We start from the raw sequence: 20560 nt of genomic DNA on the forward strand, positions 1-20560 counted from the left end.
AAGGGGGTGACCCAGGAGTGGGGAAAGAGGATACTGGGAGGCCAACACTCTAGAAAATTCATGGAACCACAGCAGGAGCCTTTCTTATATCTTTTTCTTTTCTTTCTTTCTTTCTTTCTCCCCCCCCCCAAAAAAAAACAGCCTCAAAACAGCACTTGGTCTGAAGATGTTAATAGAATTATAAGAGGAGAAGCCACAGTTGCAAGTTGCAGATTTGTTTGCTAGGCTTGTCGTCTTAGGGGACAGGCTGGTAAAGTGGAAGCGAGGAGCCAGCCAGTGTTTGAGGACCTGAGTGTGGGACAGCTGGCAGTGAACATGATTTGTCATAATGTATTAAAAATTGAGGAAAATAGAATTCTGTAATGGAGAAATTTGCATGAGAATGTCATTGACCTCCAGCAAAATTCCCTACTGGGCTTTTAAAATACAGATCCAGATTTGTAGAAAAGTTGTAAAACTGATCTCCCATTTACTGTCCCCAGGTATGGCTACTAGCATTTTACCATCTTGCCTTTCTTCCCCTCTTCCCACTTTTCTTACATATACACACATACACACACATACAAGCATGTATATGCACATGTTGTTTTCTGGTCCATTTGAGAGTACATGGCAGACATAACACCTTATAACCCTAAATGCATCACTATGTATTTCCAAGAAGATAGCAACACTTTTCTACCTAACCACAGTGAAGCTATTACAGCCAGAAAATTGGCACTGATAAGAAGCTGCTCTCCGTTCCCTGGACCCAATGCTCCCAATAATGTCCTTTGTAGAAGTAATAACAGTAATTGTGGATGTTATTTCTGCCCCATGCTCCATCTCAGCATCATGCACTGCACTGCGTGTGTTTTTCCCTCATCCTGGGGCTCCTCCGGTGTTAGTTCCCCTTACCTTGGATTTTTTCAGCCTTTTGTTTCCACTCATGACCTTTCTGAAGAGCAAAGAGTGAAAGGTATTGATGTCCCTCCATTAGGTTTGTCTGATGTCCCCTCATAGTCCAGTTCAGGTCAGGCATTTCTGTTACACGTATCCCCAGAGTTATGTTGTTTCCTTCTGTGTGTCATGTCAGAGGGTGGATTGATAGCCATCCCTTTCCACTGATGGTTCTTAAGTATATATGATTATAAATAAATTACAGCCTTATTGAGTTTTAACTCACAGATCATAAAATCTACCTTCTAAAAGTATAATATTCAATGGTTTTCATTATATTCAGTGATAGTCATCATCATAATCAATTTCCCCCCAAAATCTTCAGACCCATTGATAGTCACTCCTTATCTCTCCTCTCCTACTCCTTGGCACCTGCTCCTCCTGTCCTGGTCAGCTTGAATTTGAGGCTTCTGTGACTGGCTGTGTGCACTGTAGCATAGTGTCTGAAGCTCTTCCGTGTTGTAGCATGTGTCACTACTGCATCCCTTTTATGCCCAATAATAGACCACTAGTGCAGTATATCCTGCTTTCTTTCTTTCTTTCTTTTGGGTGGGGGGGTCCGGTCGTGGGGCCTGAACTCAGTGCCTGGGCACTGTCCCTCAGCTCTTCAGCACAAGGCTAGCGCTCTACCACTTGAGCCACAGCGCCACTTCCAGCTTTTTTCTTTTTGCTTATGTGGTACTGAGGAATGGAACCCAGGGCCTCACGCATGCAAGGCAAGCACTCTACCACTGAGCCACCTTCCCAGCCCCAGTATATCCTGCTTTCTATCCATTCAGCAGTCAATGCACAGTGGGATTGTTTGCACATTGGGCTCTTAGGAGTGGTGCCACTGTCTGGCACCATTTGTGTACAAGGCTTTGTGTGGACATAGGTTTTGTTTTGATTGTGTCAGGGGTTCTCCAAGATCCCTCATAGACTTAGTGGGTCACTAGGCTTTTCAGGAATCAACACACAGTCCTATCCTCAGTTGTGATTTATTATAGTGAAAGACACACGCAAAATTCACTAAGGGAAAAATGCATGGGCCTAATTCTAGAGGTGTAAGTTCCAGAAGTCCCTTCCCAATGAAGTGGCACTAGATGGACTTAATTCCTACAGTGTTGAACTGTGGTGGTGTGATTAAGATGTCTACCAGGCAAGCTCTTTAGAAACATAAGGGCCTCACTGGGGGCTGGTCACACAGACACCGTCTGCTTGATGTGTACCAAAATCCCAGTCTTCTAGAAGGGAAGCCACATGTTCAGCATAAGCCATGTCTTGGTACAGACACTAACAGTGAATCACCCTTCTCAGTTCAACACTAGGGGAAAATACTCATAATTCCCAGATCCCAGCTGAGGCCATCTTTGGCAAGCTGGCCTTCCTGAATGTAGAAGTCTTAGATCTGCTGTGCTGTCTCCTGCACCGGAGCATACGTGGACTGAAATTGCCATGTGGCAGCTCCACACTTAACTCTTTGTTGTAGCATGTCTACCTGCTGTATCCATTCCCTCCAGCCATTTCTGAGGGCTCCACTTTCTACTAGCCAATGTTTTTTATTTTCTCTTTCTGATCCTAGTGGAATGAATAGGTTTTTTGTTTTTGTTTTTGTTTTTGGTTGGTCGTGGGGCTTGAACTCTGGGCCTGGGTGCTGTCCCTCAGCTCTTCAGCTCAAGGAGAGCGCTCTACCACTTGAGCTACAGCGCCACTTCCGGTTTTGTGGTGGTTTATTGGAGATAGGAGTCTCACGGACTCTCCTGCCCGGGCTGGCTTTGAACCGCGATCCTCAGATCTCAGCCTCCTGAGTAGCTAGGATTACAGGCGTGAGCCACCAGCGCCCGGCTATGAATAGGTTTTTAAGTTAGTGATCTGTAAGTATTTAGAACAAAAATGATCCATAGGCTCAAAAACAGATTCTTTAAGAAAACCATGCCTATCTAACCCTTTATTTTCCTATAAAAATAAAAAGGCAATTTATTTTTTCTATACTAGTTGTACCAGGGCAGGATGTTTTTGTATTTCAGCCTTCTTTTACATCATCTTCATGTACAAAAGTGGAGACACAAGGTTTCTGCTTACTTGGCAGATCTCACTTCAGGATGATAGTGAGAGGAGCTCAGATTAGGAGTAAGACTCCATCTCCATCGCAGCCTGGTCCCGTACACTTCTGTCCCAAATTGAGGGTGGGAGGCCCCAGTGGCAGTTCATTAAGTTTGCCCATTACCCACAGCAGACAGATGCACATGAGCTTGATGCATGAGCCTGACAGCATGTGGGAGAGGCTGAATCCAACAGGGTGGAAGTTATTCAGGAGGAATGGCAAGTCCACAGCCACAGGGTCTATGGCTCATCCACTTCTGTGCCCTTTCTAGCCTACTCAGAAAATTAGGTTGCCTACCAAAATGCCCTGGAGACACAGGCATGCCCCTTTTAGCCCCTCTGGCTTAGAAGCCCTCCTCTCTGATTCTTTTTTTTTTGGCTGGTCCTGGGGCTTGAACTCAGGGCCTGAGCTCTGTCCTTGAACCTCTCTGTGCTTAAGGCTTGTGCTCTACCACTTGAACCACAGCACTACTTCTGGATTTTTCTGTTTATATGGTACTGAGGAATGGAACCCAGGGCTTCATGCATACTAGGCAGGCACTCTACCACTGAGCCACTTTCCCAGCCTTCCTCTCTGATTCTTCACCTGCTTTTTCCTACACTGTGTGTACGTGCATGGTTAACATGGTCTTTCAGCCATGGGTCAGGCTCCAGAGCTAGTTTTCATGTCTATTCTTACATTCATTTAGCAAATATTAATGAGCACCTCTGTGTGCCAGTGCCTTAATCTGTGGAGGGCATGCAGTGGAGACTGATCAGGTAATTGCAGTTATAAAAACTTGACCTTAGGCACTATGCCGCTGTACATCAGGAATGTGGGTGGGAGTCTAGAAGGAGGGCTCCTTGCACTGCTCTTTCGCTGGAATCTGAAAGAGATTGTGCAGTTGGCTAGAGGAGAGGGCAGATCTAGGAATGTGTGTCTCCCAGCTCCCCACAGCTGCAGCCCAGACTGTGGCTGGACCTCAGGAGAGGACACCTGGTTGATGCTTTCTGGGCTATGTTCAGAAGTTAGGGGAGTACTATTTGTTGGGTGGGGAGGGGTTCCCTTAGCTATCACCTGGGCTGAGTACCTCTGACCCAACTGGGACAGCACGTGGAGACAGCTCTTAGGGCCTTCCAAGTTCAGACTAGAAATGCAGGGAATAGTTTGTGCCTTGGGCTGCTTCCTCCCCCTCTGCCTATGTGGAAAAGAAGCCATGATCCAAACATCTCCACATCCCTCTAGTGATTCCCATAATTACTCTCAAACACCCACTTCTCTCTAAGTGGGGGGAGGCTTCAGGATAGGATGAGGCATCATATATGCCTCAGCTCCTTTGTGTGCTATTCATGCTCTGAAAGCCTGCTGCAGTCCCCCAACTCCACCCATACTTGCTTTTCTCTCCCAGTCCCACCCCAGATGAGAGAGACCTGGGAGGAGGCCAGTCTCCCTCAGATACTTATTCCCAGCAATTTTTTCTGTTATTGCCAATTGAAGATAAATTGAAAATAGCAGAGAAATGGAACCCAGACAGAGACCTGAGCCAAGCTCTTGTCATGTGTTGCCATGACATTTGCATGTGTTGCCATCCAGGAGGCCCCAATTCAGGCAAGTGTGAGGTGGGCTCTGCTGCCCTGGGAGATGGAAGAGCAGGTCCCCAGCCTAGTGCTGCAGCCCTGAGCATGCTTGTTCCATCTTAGAGCGTCTGTTTCGCCATCCATGAAATGGGAGGGTTCTGTTATTTCAGAGTTCAGGCCTTCCTGTCACCTGTCCACTTGCTGTTTTGGCTACAGCAGCAAGTGTAGCTGTGTTCACTGACCCCATGTCCCTGGAAGAGATGGTTTGCAAGCCTGGGCACCAGGAGTGGCCATGTTCTTAGAAAGAGTGTACCAGGGCAGGAAGCACAAGCCAGGAGTCAGGAGGAGAAGAGGAAGATGAGGAACAGAAATTGGAACTATAGATTGAGTATCCCTAATCTGAGATCCTAAGCACTCCAAAATCTGAAACCTGTGGGCAACATCGCCCTACAAGTGGAGATTTCACACCTGGCCTCACCTCACAAGTAGTAGGTAAATGTAGGTGCACTAAAAATATTGTACAAAATTACCTTTAGGTTATGTGTGTAAGGTATATATATGAGACATAAATATATTTTGTGTGTAAACTTGAGTCACTCTTCAGAATATTTCTTTGTGAACATGCAAATGTTCTAAAATAAAATTTGAAATCCAGAACACTCCTGGTGACAAGCATTTTGGAAGGGGGATACTAACCCTGTACAGTAAATAGAGTGGTGGTATGTATGCTGAGTGCGGTGGCTTATGCCTATAATCTTTTTTTTTTTTTAATTTTATTTTATTTGAGAACATACTGTACAGAGGGGTTACAATTACATGGGCAGGATAATGCATACATTTCTTACCAAGCATTGCAGCCTCCTCCTTTGTTTACCCTTCACCTCCCTTCCCAGCCTCCCCCCTCCCCCCCCCCCATCATACCCCCCTCCCCCCACACACACACCGACATTGTAAAGCTGGTTTTGACATGACATTTTGTACTTCTCATTGTTGCAACAGGTCCACCTGAATCCTTAAACGACTTGTTTGTCCCCATCTCCTCCACATGTTATACTGACATCAAATATAGTGAAAGCAGGGGTTACACTGTGAGGGAGGGACATACAAAGCAACAAAGAAATAATCTTATAAATTTATGCCTATAATCTTAAGCTACTCAGAAGGTAGCGATTGGGAGGATAATGGCTCCAGCAAAAACTTAGCAAGAATCCATTTTAAAGAACACACTGGGCATAGTATACATCCGTAATCCCAGCTACACAGAGGCATGGAGAGGAGAATCACAAACTGACACGGACCCAGGCCAAACCCACAAGACACTATCTGAAAAAATAAATACAGAAAAAAGGCCTGGAAGTTAGGAGTCAAGTTTACCTAGCAAACACATTGCCCTGAATTTAAAAAAAAGAAGGGGTGGGGAGAAAGGATCAGTACTTCTCAGATGTGGCCCCTGGACCAGCTATATCACATGGAAAATTGTTAGAAAGGCAAATTCTTGAGCCCTACCCAGACCTGTGGGGTCAGAAGCCCAGGGATGGTGCCTATGATCTGTTTTCCCAGCCCACAGTGATTCTGATGCAAGCTAATATTTGAGGACTGATCGGATAGAAGGACTTGGGAGAAAGATCAAAGAGGAAGGGGGAACTAGAGGTTGCCACTGTCTATTGAAAGTGGGCATTTTCACGTGTGTGTGTGTGTGTGTTGAACTGGAGATAATAGTCTCATGGACTTTTCTGCCAAGGCTGGCTTTGAATCATGAACCTCAGATCTCAGACTCCTGAGTAGCTAGCTGGATTACAGGTGTGAGCCATAGATGCCTGGCTCTGCTTGGTTCTTTTTTTTTTTTTTTAATTGATCATGGGACTTGAACTCAGGGCGTGGGAGCTGTCCCTGAGCTCTTTTTGCTTAAGACTGGCTCTCTAACACTTGAGCCACAGCTCAACTTCTGGTTTTCTGGTGGTTAATTGGAGGTAAGAAGTCTCATAGACTTTCCTGCCTGGGCTGGCTTCAAACTGTAGTCCTTAGATCTCAGCCTCCTAAGGAGCTGGGATTACAGATGTGAACACTAGCCCAGCCTGTGGTTATTTTATGGAAACTATTCAGAGTTATGGCCCTCTCATGCCTGTTAAAACAGACTTCAACTAAGGCAACTGAGTCCCAGATGTTTAGTTCCATGTTAGAGTCACAGGGATGGTGGCAGCAGTCAGTTAGAACTCAAGACCCACTGGTCCCAAAGCCTGAGTTCTCACCAGGTGGTGCCCTCACCCAGCTGCCCTCACCTGAGCCTCCACTGCATACCCAGCTCCCTCTTCTGTCCAATCAACACCAGATATGTGCCATGCAGCCTCCCGTGGAAAGGGGGCACACCATTAAGCAAGTCTGGGAGACTGCAGGGAAAAGAGAGGAGGTGGGTGACTGTCATCCTGCCTGTCCCCCAGCTTTCAGTGCCAAGTACACCAGCAAAATGCTGGTGTTCGTACAGGATGACGGAGCTGTCTTTATGTAACAAGAACATACAGGAAAATGCAGTTCTCAGCTACTCAGTGATGCCTGCCTATGCCAAGTCTTCTATAGGGTGTCATCTGGGGAAATGAAATGAAAGGCAAGTGGAATGGGTGGCCCCAAGGAACCAACAACAAATAACATTAACTAGCTTGAGTGCCAGCTTGCTTGGGCCACTAGAGCAGGTCAGGGTAGTGCAGAGATTCGATCATTATCACTAGGAATCAGACCTAAAACCTTGGAACCAGAAGATGTGGGCTCATTTTCTGGCCCCCAGACTTGCTAGGTCACCACATGTCTGACTGGTTCCTTACATATAGAACAGTTCATAATACTTGCTTGGAGATTGTTCTATTAGATGCTAACAAATCCTCAGTGATTTTTGTTTCATTCCCTTGAGAAGATGAGGCCATAGCAAAGCAGAGAAGGCTGCATGGAAGAGGTTGATTGTCACCTGACACAAGGATGGAGAATATTTAGTTAGTGCTTTGTGTGTCTTCTCTATGAAATTTCTGGATGTGCAATGTTATTGAAGGAGAATAGCTTTCACACTGATCTAGCTGTGTGCATATAATTACATGAAAGCAAGTTGCCTTCCTCAACAAGGGGAAATTGCAAGAGGATTTTTAAGTGGGCAGAGACTGTATCATCAACAGGGTCTCATGAAAGCCTGGCCTCTGCTCTTTCCCGCAGATGATGCGCTTCTCCTGGCAGAGCTACCGGCGATATGCGATGGGCAAGAATGAGCTCCGCCCACTCACCAAGGATGGCTATGAGGGCAGCATGTTCGGTGAGTTGGCTACCCCTCTGGTGGCCCAATACAGTTTCATTTTGTGACTTTTTTCACCCTGAGTTGAGACCTGGGGCTCCTGGGGCTGTAGTCCTCTGGGCTATTGCAGCTTCCTAGACTTGGGGGACCCAAGTACTTCTCTAGCCTTACAGATTTCTTGGTTACTTACTTTTTAGAGTGCAAAAATTTGGAAATGTGTTTAGGGATATGAGGGAGAGACTGCAATCAGAAGAACATAGGAATGTAAGTCCACTCCTCTGGGTCATGGCTGTTAAGAGGATATCAGTGTCCAGGAGGCTGGTGAGCCACTGCCTTTAGAATCATGGGGTGCATCTCTGGTGCTGCCTGGCAGATGACAGAACCATCACATGTTGCTTGATGCTTTCCCGTGGCCTCACCAGCTGCTGCCTTTGCCCCTGTCATCCATGGCATTCCCCAAACTCAGAGCTTAGAGATCCCCTCTCTGCGTCTCCCAGAGACTGAAGTGATGTAAACACCTAGCCTCACATTTCAAATGTGACCCCAGCCAAGAGGCCCACTCCTGCTCTGCAAACTGCTCGTGGGAGAAGATACTGGATAGCCTGACTGAGCCTTCCCTGAGTGGTGAGAGTCCATAGCCTCTGCCCCTCACTCCGGGTGTTCGGTCTCCTGGAGTCTGGAACAGAAAAGATAAGTATGAGGTGAAATCTTCAGGAAAACCTTAACGGCAGGTTGGTCCTGTGTGTGGACGGCCCCACTCCAGGTATCTGGTTACAAGAGAGGCCTGCGGACACCCCCGCCTCCCCCATGAAAGCACATTAACCTTCCTTCCCGGGTGGTGCATGACTCACAGGCGAGGCAGGGGCACGGGACATGAACTTGGGTAGCTTGATCTGTCTGATTATCCTAGGCATGCAGGGGGAAAGGATGTGTTAAAGATTGTAAACCAGGCAAAGAAGAATTTGTTATGCCAGGTGGATGTTGCCACTTGGACATCTTTGCTCTTTCCTTCTGTGGACTTTTTCTCCTTTTACATATAATTTTATGTCTTTTCCCTTTTTTTGGAAGAGGGCTTAACTTATAAGTATTTCCCTAAGTCATTTACATTTTTCATAAATAATATTTTTAAAAATTAAAAAAAAAGCTGGGCGGCGGTGGCTCACGCCTGTAATCCTAGCTACTCAGGAAGCTAAGATCTGAGGATCACAGTTCAAAGCCAGCCCTGGCAGGAAAGTCCGTGAAATTCTTTTGGTTTGGTTTTTTTTTTTAACTGTATTATTTTTGTCTTTTCTTTTTTGGTACTGGGGATCGAACCCAGGACGTTGCACTTGCTAGGCAAGCGCTTTGCCACTGAGCTACATCCCAGCCCCCGTGAAACTCTTATCTCCAATAAACCACTAGAAAACCGGAGGTGGCGCTGTAGCTCAAGTGGTAGAATGCTCACCTTGAGCTGAAGAGCTGAGGGACAACGCTCAGGCCCAGAGTTCAAGCCCCACAACCAAAAAAAAAAAAAAAAAATTGGGATAGGATTTTGCTTTATTGCCCAAGCTGCTTTCAAACTCCTAAGTTCAAACCATTCTTCTGCCTCAGCCTCAACGGTAGCTGGGACTGCAGGTGAGTACCACCATACTCACCTCATATTGAATGTTTTCATTATTTAACCATTTGTTTATGTCGGGCAGAGGTTTTTTTCCTAGTTTTTGCTATTTAAAATAATGCAGGAAGCCAGGTGCTGGTGGTTCATATCTATAACCCTAGCTTCTCAGAAGGCTGAGATCTGAAGATCACAGTTTGAAGCCAGTCTGAACAGAATAGTCTCTGTGAGATTTTTATCTTTAATTAACTAGCAATAAGCCAGACGTAGAGGTGTCACTCAAGAGGAAGAGTGACAACCTTGAGTGAAAAAGCTAAGGGAGAGCATTAAGCTCTAAGTTCAAGCCCAGCACAAATACATAAATAGGTAGATAGGTAGGAAATAGATAGACATACTCAGGAGTTACCACTTTGTAAGTAAAGTTCTATTTGAGGGTAGATTCCTGGAGAGGGATTCCAAGTTATATGGAGTAAGAGATGTTTCTTAACCTTACACACAAAGTGTGGTTCTTTGTTAGGAGGCTGGCTGCCTTGCCTGCCTGGGACACAGACCTGTGCCACACCTCCCTCCATACCAAGTGAGTGACAGGCCTGCCCAGGCCACAGACCTGCTCCACATCTCTCACAGCAGGGAAAGATGCCTAGTATAGAGCTCATGAAGGTTGTTTGGCTACCGCTGTAAAGGGTAAACTTAGCAATTAGCCAATGCTTGGAGAACTTGTGGACAGTGGGGAGGGGTGTCTGTTTCTGACACGTCACAGCTTAGACACAACTATTGCTCAATCACAAGAAACCCTTCTGTAAGCTTGCTCAGGGCCTGAGATTTAAATCTCAACCCTTCAGGCCCTTCCCAACCCTCAGGCCTTGTGGAGTATGTAGGCTGCCTGGGATGCTGGAGAAAACCTAGTCCTTGATTCAGAGGACTTGGCTTAAATCTTCATTCTGTCCTAAACTACATGGCCAAATCCAAGACACTTAACTTCGTTGGGTCGCTTCCCATTTGTCCTTCATGTTGAGGTTACTATGCGGATATAAGTGGGAGTGTACAAACATGAAAAGGCCACCTACACTTGAGTGATTTAAGATTTTCCTTGTGATTAATGAGGTTAACAGTTGCCCTAGTGAGCTCATGAAGCCTCTGCGGTGGTGAGGTTTGTCTGAGCCTTTGGAGTGTCCCACCTGGCTGTGAGCAGGGAGCCTCCTTAACCAGGTGAGGGATCTTTTGTATCTTTCGCTAGTGTGCTTGCTGGGGCCAGCCCAGGGGCTGCCGCTGGAGATGTAGGGGCAGGCCACATAGTGAAATTCCCACGTGCCTACCAGCATGGACACTGGTACTTCTCTGGCATTCTCTAAATCTGTGCAGGGTTCTCGGAGAAGGGCAAGTAGAGCTAATCACAAATGGGTGGGAATAGTCCTTATTGGCTTACAATTCTGTGTTTCTGGAGCCAGACTTTCCTGCTTCCTGCTGTGTAAAGTGGCACTAACATAGCACGAGAGTCCAGCCTGTGCACTGACACAGATGTTGCTCCCAGGTGGTGGCTGTGACTGTGGTTAATGCAGAGCTAATAAGAGCAGATAGGGACTCATTTTTGAGGGCCTGCGAGAGACTCTAGCTAGGTGGACTCCAAGGATAGAACAAGGGGGCTCAACTGAACCAAACATCCCCACTCCGCTTTTCTTCTGGACCTGGGTTTCTGGGTAGCAGCACTCCTACACTCTGCCACTGCCATCTGTGAGCTCATGCAGGCTGAGCCCTGCACACACAGATGCCTGGGGGTGGCAGCGCCCTTCCTATCTCGGCTGAGTCCAGGGCATAAGGAGACACCCTGCACAGTTAGACAGGGCTCTTGCAGCCTCATACATGGGGGAAAGTAATGGGTTCAGCTGGTGCTTCTTTTTGCTGAGACTTAGAGAAGTTGCAGCAAAGGCTGTCAGGCTCTGAGCTGTTCTCCCTGTATGGCCTATCACCAAGTTGAATCCCCCTCTGGCCGCCTATTGGCCTTCCTCAAATCCATTCTTACTTTGAGGACCAGCCCTGGTGATGAGGTTTCTGACAGCCAGGTTTTGTGTCTGAAGCATTTCAGCATGTAAGTAGCTTCCTTTTACTCACATTCAGCTCAGCAGGCCCTGTCAGGAAATGTTCCCAAGGCCCTAGTGGCCACGAGCAAAGGAGACAACGTACTCCTTGCCTGTGCCTCAGGCCAAGATAGATTTCTTTTTCTTCATCTGAGAGTTGGCTTTGAGGACAGTTGGTATCCAGCTGGGCTTGGTGTCCATTTGAGCCTGGGAAGCCTCAGACTGTGCAGTGGGCAGGGTTGTTGGGCCTATGGTGATTATAGAAGAGATGTGGAAGGGCTGGCCTGGGCCAACGCACTCTTAATATCAGAGGTCAGCTTGCAGCATGGGTCTGTGGGAGCAGGGCTAGCAGAACCAGTGGCCATTATAAAGCTGCCATAAAGCAGGCAGCTTGCTCAGTGAAGCCAAGCCTCCCACTGTCAAAGGGGCAGACACCTGCTCAGAGGAATTGGGTGTGGTAAGTAAGCTAGCTGAGGAACCTGGGCTGTAAGACCAGAGAGCCTTGGTGCTTACTACCTCTGTAAGCTTGGCAAATTTCTTAATCTCTCTGGGCTTAGTTGCCACCCATTTACAAAGTGGGGCAATAGTACTAGTACATCCTTTGCAGGATTGCTCTGCGAAGGAAGTGAGTTAATCCCTATGGAGAGTTGATGCTCATGCCTGATCCCAGATGGCCTGCTGCAAGTGTCATTGTAACCTGGAGATGCAGGGCCCTTGGATCAGTATGTGCCCGTTCCATTGTCCAGGGCATGCCCAAGTCCCAAGACCCAGGAATCCATGTGAGGACTGTAGGCTAGCCCACCCAATCCTCCCCATCCATCCTGTCCAGTCCCCCAGCTCTCCATGCCATGGCAGAGATTTTGAGTTGGCAGTCCACTGGTCTTCAGTGTGTCTTTCACTCCTTCATTTAAGCAGCTGCCTGGGCATTTTTAATTGGAAAGAGTGGAAAGGCTTGAGCAGGCTGCCTCTGACCAACCTAAGGGTCTAGGACAAGTAGCAGGTGGCTCTTTACATCAATATTCACAGACACCCTGAAAGTACTTAACACCCATCTCTCCAAGGAGCACAAGCCATGCGGACTCCATTTTCTTACGGTATAGAGGACACTATCATGGGGTCCAGAGGATTGATGACATTGGAAGGCCCCTTTACTGAGTCCAATCCCCTCATTGGGGGATTGATGACATTGGAAGGCCCCTTTACTGAGTCCAATCCCCTCATTGGGGGTCTCAGTCAGGGGAAGGAGTTGCCTGAAGTAACACAGCATGGTCACTGTAGATTAGGGACTTTAACTCTGGTGCACTTTATCACTCAATCTGAGATGGCCAAATTGCTGGGTTACCAGCAGGAATGGATATTCTCAGAGATTTCATGGAGCATTCTGTCTTGTGAGGTGTGTGATTTGAGGGTTAAACTGCCCCCCCCATACATGCATCATTCCAGCTCTACAGCCACCCTGCTGTAAACCACCATGCCCCCCATCTCCCAGTGTGACCAAATATGGTGGCCATCAAGAAGGAAGCCAGGGCAGAGGGCCGTACTCAGAGTGTTGTACCTTCTACTCTACTGTCCCCTGTGTTCTGTCTGTGGTCTGCACCTACCACCCCTCAGTGTCATTATTAGGCATAGCTGAGTATTTGGAGTTCAGACAAAAGATTCAGATTCCCTTGCCATCTACCCTAAGAAATCTGCACAACAAAAAACTAAAAACAGGCTGGGAAGGTGGCTCAGTGGTAGAACGCTTGTCTTGCATGCTCGAGGCCCTGGGATCAATTCCTCAGCACCACATAAGCAAAAAGAAAAAAGCTGGAAGTGGCGCTGTGGCTCAAGTGGTAGAGCGCTAGCCTTGAGCTGAAGAGCTGAGGGACAGTGCCCAGGCCCAGAGTTCAGGCCCCACAACCGACAAAAAACAAACAAACAAGAAACAAAAACAAAAAAACACTTGAACATTATTCCATCCATTGCCAGCCAACTGAGAACAAGGATTTGAGAGGTAAGCCAATCAGTTTGGATCCAGCTCTGCCACTCACTAATCACATGTCCTTGTGTAGTTTCTTACCTGCCTGTATCTGTTTCTCCACATATTCAATGGGGATGAACTAACTTCACCCTACAGCTGGAAAGCACATATAAAGTTGATGTGTGTTAAATACTGTTTGGTACCTGCTCCATGCATTCATCCAATGTAATATACTGTCACTGTTCTGTTTGTTCATTAATGAGAATAACTATAGTCCAAGAAGAGAAGCAATGTCTGGAACATAGTAGGCTCCTGACCAATGTTGGAGGATGGGTGGGTTGCCTGCTTCAGTTTCTGCCTGCCCTGTTTCGCATACGCCCTTGATCCCAGACTTGGGTCTGCTGTCTCATGTCAGCTGCCTTGAGCTCCTGCCACAAAGTACACTTAGCATCAGCAGACAGACCCTGCTTGCTCAGCAGCTCTGACTCCTGGGCATCGTCTCTGTGGAGGATGTTGGTAGTTGCGTGGGGAGAAGCATATCCCCCTGCTCCAGGCTGGCCCCAGGATGACCATGAGAGCCACAAATTGGATTCTGCCTCTGCTTTCAGATCCCAGATAGAACTGCCAGCTGAATCCCTGTTCCAAGGGATGATTTATGGCCTTGGGTGAGTTAAGAGGCAAAATGAACACAGCATGATTTTCACATCACAGGCTGGGAATGTTTGGCCTTGGCAGAGAGGAAAATCATCTTTGCCTTGTAAACGGAGCAAATATGATGTCGAAGAGGGAATAAATTCAGGCCCCAAGATGTCATTTTTACTATTGCTTTTGAGTATTTGACTTAGTAATGCCTTCTGCAGATTCTCCACCCTGTCCTGCGTGTCTCTCTCTCTCTCTCTCTCTCTCTCTCTCTCTCTCTCTCTCTCTCTCTGTTATATACACACTCACACTCATACACCAATCTTTCTGGTTCTGTTTATCAGTGGAAGTCACTCTCCTAGTATCTCTGTACTTGGAAGCAGTAGTCTTTGTCAGCTAGTTTGTGAAAAACACCCAGATTTCTTTGGTGCATTATCTGAGTCTGTTTTGGGAAGCAGCTGTTTATTGTTTGCTTGCTTTGGGATGATACAGAGTTTGAACTTAAGGCCTCATGCCTGCCAGGCTGGTATTCTACTGCTGAGATATGTCTCCTGCCCTTTAGTGAGCTTATTTTTTAGATAGGCTCTTAGTTTCTGCCCAGACATGCACCTGGGCCAACATCCACCTATTTTTGGCTTCCCTTCATAGCAGGTGCATACCATTGTGCCCATCTCTAGGTTGGACATAGGGAGGAGTCTTGTGAACTTTTCTGCTCAGGCTTGCCTTTGATCTTTTCTGCTCAGCTTTCCAGGAAGCTAAGATTACAGGTGAGAATCATTGGAACCTCGCTTGGATGTAGCATTTTTTATTTTGGAGTCATCTGGGTTCAAATCCTATCCCCAGCATTTGTTCACAGAGTGAATTGGGCAAGTTGCCAAGTTCCCTGGAACTCAGCTCACTGCTCTGTGAGATGAGAGGGTTGGCCCTCAGTGAGTCTCGTCCTTCTCAGTGTTTCTCCTTTGGTTAACTTATCTGGTGAAAGAACCACATCCACTTTTATGAGATGGGGTGGGGTTGGTTTTTATAGAGTTTTTCTTTTGGGGGGAAAAAAATTGACAGTTCCTGGAAAATCAGAGTGTCAGGATGTGTTGTGCACCAATTCTGCTGGCAGGCTGTGGTGCACATTCCCAGCTCAGGCTTTGCTCTGAGAAAGAGCTGACATCAATTTCGCAAGTATAATGTTGTAATCCTTGGTTAGATGGGTCAGGTTTCAGGACAGCCAGCAAGCCTTCCCAGCAGTCACATGTTTGGGAACCCCAAGTGTTCCACCCAGGGGCCAGAGCGGGTAAAAGTGCAGAAGAAATTAATTAGAAGCACTAGTCACTGGCTGACGGCCTTTGGCACCAGGAGGGTAATTGGATAAAAACTTTAACCCCTACACTGAAGGCCAGGCAGGAGCTGTGATTGCTGTGTAGATGCTGCTGTCCTGTGTGGTCTCCCTGCAACCTGGAGTGACATGTGCTCCATCTTTGGCTACCTTCTGATTACCACCAGTGTACCTTGGGTCACCTGGCTGGTTAGCAGAGCATGGTGCTCTTGGAAGGTAGCCTGTTGGGTTTTCCTGCTCTGACCTTGCCTGGCCAATGGCACCACCACTCTGCACTTTCCCTTCAGCAAGCTTTCTTCCAAGCAGCTTCTAATTAAGATGCATCTTGGCCTTTTTCTTTTTTTTTCTTTAAAAAGCCTTCCCGCCAGCACAGAGGAGAATTAATTTCTCTAGAAAACAGAATGGCAGGTTGTTGTAGAAAAAAAGAAGAAAAGAAACCTCAGGCAAAAGGGCCTCAGGTTCATGTCCTATCAGTGATGCCAGCAGCCTCAGGAGCTAACAGCATCCTCCTCTAGGCCTTGCTCTGTCTCCCTTCTACCATGGGTCTGGGACTCATCATTGTTAACTGAACTCATACTCCCTCCCCCTCCTTCTCTCCCCTTCCCTCCGCTTCCTTCCCTCTGTCCCCCTTCCTCCCTCTCCCCTTCTTTCTCCCCCTCCTTCCCTCTCCCTTCCTTCCTTCTTCCCTTTCTCTCTCTGGGCTATTGATGGTTCTCTTGAAATCTGAAATTTTAGCAACAAGTCTTGTAGCTTGAGTGGAGCGGGGGGGGGGGGGGGGGGGGGGAGGCATGTGGAGGAATGAATCAGGGTGTCTATTCCCAGAGCAGTTGCTGGCAACCAGTAAGATGATTCATATTGAAATTGACATTCCCTCCTGGTGGCAGTGTGTTCCACCCACTTTCCAAAGACCTTTCTTTCCTTGGAAACAAGGCTGAGCAACCAGCTCCCTCTCTTCTCACTGCACCATTGGCAAGTGCTTGCCAAATTTTGTAGCAAGTGCTGTGACTCATAGGTATGTGGATTCGCAGAATTGCAGCCTGGCACTGCCTGTTGGGTTCTGCCAGCCATCTATCTGGTCAGGTGCCTGGAGATAGAACATCGGTAGAGAGGGGCAGGAACTCATCTGAGGGAAGCCTCACAGCCAAGATTTGAATTTCTATTTTCTTTATCAATTGCTTTCTTAAAAATTACTTTTAAAAGAGTTGAGGTGTAGCTTACAAACCTTAAGTGCGTAGCCCAGGGCACCATACATCTATGTCTGTCTCTAGCTAGATTGGCCAGTTCAGAGCACTTCCTGTACATGGTCACATCTGGTCTTTTATAGCTGGCTACTTTCACCAAGTGTAATATTTCATGATTTGTTCATATTACAGCTTTCTTTGTTGTCAAATAATATTCCATTGTATAGATACCACGTTTTACTCATGCTTTCAGCACTCAATAGACATTTGGGTTGTCTTTTTTGCTATCATGAGCAGTGCTGCTATGAATATTCATTTATAAATTTTGTTTTACAGTTGTCATTTCTCTTGGGTATATTCCTAGGAGTGGAGCTGCTGGGCCCTATGGTAACTGTACCTGAAAACTTTGGAAGAGCTGCCAAACTGTTTTCCCACCATGAGTATCTAATGATGATGAGCACTTTTATACATGTTTTTTGGTGGAATGGCAGTCAGGATGTAGGATCATACCCAGGATTTGAGTTGCTGGGTCCTATTGTTTTTAGGTATATTAAGCTTTATTGGGAATCTGCCAATTTTCCAGTGTGGTTAAGCTTATTGGTACTTCTGAAGCTATGTCTGAGAGTTCTAGTTGCTCCATTAACCGTGTTCTTGGTCAGCATGCTTAACATTAGCCTCCTGCCATATACTTCCCCCGCCAACATTCAAAGCCCCAGCTCCGTGGAGCTGCCTTGTACTGCCTGCTCTGTCTTAGTCTGCAGGGAGTCCCTACACTTCCTGCCTTTACTTAGGGGTGAATTGGGACTCCTGTGCTAATTGCCTCCACTGCTTCTCATCTTAGCAAGAGCTGTCAACAAAATCCACTTTCACCACCCCCTCCACATCACCTCCCCTGTGCCTCTCAGTCCATCCCAGTTGTGACTTGAGAGACTTCAACTTCTTCAGTTTAGGGACTAGGATTTTTAATGAAGAAAGGTTGACTTGGGAATTTGGAGTCAGTCCTGGTTCTACAAATCTTGGCTCCACCACTAACTCAGTGGGTGGGCCTCAGTTTTCCCTCCTGTGGGATGGGGATGGTAACACTTTTGCCTAGGATTGTTATTGGTTCACAGGCCCTTCATCTGACAATAACTATAAGGGGCCTACCCTGTGTCAGACTCTTCTAGACACAAAACAAACATCAAAAAGTGAGGTAGACTCCCCATGTGCCTTCCTAGCTCGTGTGGACAGGCACCAGGAACTCATAGTTTCAGTTAAGTTCACACCAAGGGCTCTTCAACTTATTCTTGGAGAGGAGACAGCCTCCTCATTGAGCCCAGAAGTACAAATGGACAGCAGAAGAGAGAGGTCATGGCACAGAAACACATGTGCAAAGACCCAGAGGGGAGAATGGGCAAGACAGTAGCCCCATTGGGTCTAAAACATTGATGTGAGTGTATGCAACCATGAGAAGAGCATATCTATGAGCATACAAATAGGGTCTCAGGAATGCAGTTCTCAGCATTTCCTCTCTCCCAGGTCCCAAGATCTAGGAGGCCAGGCTTCTGGTAGGTTTGGGGCACCAGGTCCCCCACCACAATGGCAGGGAATTTCTCTAGGTTATTCTAGGTTCTAAAATTGTAAGTGATATGTCAGTCTGAAATATAAATACTGGATCTAACTGGTGCCATTATGGCATCTTGGTGGATGATGGAAACTTTCCAAAAACTCCCCTCCCCCACCAGGTGATAGGTACATCTGAACTCCTAGAAACAGATGGGGCAGGGTCTTGGACAATAGGTTCTTGGACCAGCCAGACCTGTACCTTGAACTCATAAGACTGAACTCTCGAGGAACCTATGACCCTGCCTCCTGACCCCTTAGGCTCTACCACCCCTGCCACCATTGTGCCATACTTTGTCTCTTGATTCTCCTCAGGTCGCCATGGTATCCCTCTTCAACTCTCCATTAGAGTTGATGTCCGTTGTTGAGATTATTTTTCTGCTCTTTCTTTACTACCCTTGTGGTTCAATTTCCTAACAGTATTAAGTGCCTTCGAGGCTGCAAGTTCTGGGGGGACGTGTGTCTAATCACAGTTGCTGTATTTCTCATTAAGACTCCCAATTCAACCTCTCAAAATGTGGCTTCTTGCCAGGCCAGTGGCTCACACCTATAATCCTAGCTGCTTAGGAGGCTGAATCTGAGGAGGTTCAAAGCCAGCCTGGGCAGGAAGTCCGTGAGACTCTTATCTCCAGTTAGCCACCAGAAAAAGTGGCACTGTGGCTCAAGTGGTAAAGCACTTGCCTTGAGCTGAAGAGCTGAGGGACAGTGCCCAGGCCCAGAATTCAAGCTGCATGACTGACCCCTGCCCCCCCCCCCCAAAAAAAGTAAAAAGTAAAGTGGCTTCTCTGTATCTCGAGATCAAATTCCCATATAACATGTCTTGTTATTGCCAATGACAGCCTGCTGCAGCTGAGCAGGCAAGGAGGTCTACAGTAGAGGCAGAGGGTCACAGTTGTCCCCAAGAAGTGAAGTCAGACACAACTTTCTCTTCCCCAACAGCTCAGCTCCAGTCCTCTGCAGCAGACAGAAGGGTATCCACGCTCCACAGACTGTTCTCCAAGCATTACCAGTCAGCATGAGAACCATGCAGAGATCAATAGGAATTGTTGAACATTTCTGAAGAGAGAGCCTGGGGAGGACAAAGAAACCCGGAAGTGTGTTGTCAGCACAATTTGGTGCTAATGTTCAAGGTTTTTTCCTTTCCATCATGTCTGAAAGGCGGTTTGAAATTCACTGCCCTTGTTTTTTGTTTTAATGACTGGATAAGGCACAATTGCATTTTCTCCCCCAATAACTTTGAATTCTGGGAATGGACCATGTGGGGATAATTGCTGTTGTCTGATCCTCCCTTTCCATGGTCATAGAACCATTAGAATGGAGGAAGGGAGCCGCCGTGGCGCAGGCTTCTGCCTGCATGGCCTCCCTGTGGAACACTGCTCCTGGGGTAGCTGTGGCCTAGAAATAGTGTGGCTTTCACTCTGTGATGAGTGACTGGCAGTGCTTGGGGATGTGGCAGGCATGAATTATTGTCTTCATTCTTAGTCTGTTGCTCAGCTTTATGCTGAGTCCCTACTATGTGTGCAGCTCAGAACTGGTTGTTCAGTGGGTATGAGGGTGTGACAAGTGAGCAAGTCACAGTGGAACAAGTAGGCAAGGGGCATCTACTTGTGCCACAAGGCAGAATGTATGCTGAGGGCCACATCTGAAAACCTTTCAAGAATCTGAGGAGACCTTGTATGCTTTGCTTCCTGAGACTGTTGTAACCTTCCCATAAAGCTTCCAGTTTCACTGCCGGATGGTGGTGGCATTTGGAGGATCTGTTTAGGAGAGGATGCATTCTTCAATATCAAGGTTGCTTGGAAGGTAGATTCCAACAGCTGGCAGTGAAATCTGTGTTCCAGGTTAGAAGATGGTGTAGGCCAAGCTTAGGATTGGAGGCCCAGGGATATAGGTATAAGGGAAAAGGCTTCCGAGGCCCAACACCAGCCACACAGCCCTGTGCAGGGCTGGCATTTCCATTCGTCATAGGCCTGGACACATAGATTGTTTTCATGTTATTTATTTATTATTTTTGTGTGTGTGATGGCCCTGGGCCTTGAATTCAAGGCCTGGATTCTGTCCCTGAGCTTTTTTGCTCAAGGTGAATGCTCTACCACCTGAGCTATAGCTCTGTTTCTAGCTTTTTGGTGGTTATTTGGAGATAAGAGTCTCATAGATTTTTCTGTCCCACCTGGCTTTGGACCATGATCCTTAGCTATCAGGCTCCTGAGTAGCTAAGATTACAGGTGTGAGCCACTGGGGCCCAGCTCATTTTTATTTCTTTTAAGATCAGAAGAACAACTATAATAATGCATCCAGCTGGGATCAGATCCATCTTTAGGCCAAAGCAATTG

The 20560-nt window shown here is 47.0% G+C and overlaps 1 protein-coding gene across 1 annotated transcript in view; it reads left to right on the forward strand.

Moving 5' to 3' along the window:
- The window catches only part of Man1c1 (mannosidase alpha class 1C member 1), a 127101-nt gene that overhangs the window by 47253 nt on the left and 59288 nt on the right, over nucleotides 1-20560 (forward strand). Inside the window, exon 2 of the mRNA XM_042688679.1 lies at nucleotides 7774-7870. Within this exon, the coding sequence (XP_042544613.1) occupies nucleotides 7774-7870 (97 nt within the window). The remainder of the gene's footprint in view (nucleotides 1-7773; nucleotides 7871-20560) is intronic.

The sequence above is a fragment of the Dipodomys spectabilis genome, unplaced genomic scaffold (assembly GCF_019054845.1).
Source record: "Dipodomys spectabilis isolate Male_0828 unplaced genomic scaffold, ASM1905484v1 ptg000118l, whole genome shotgun sequence".
NCBI classification, from domain to species: domain Eukaryota; kingdom Metazoa; phylum Chordata; class Mammalia; order Rodentia; family Heteromyidae; genus Dipodomys; species Dipodomys spectabilis.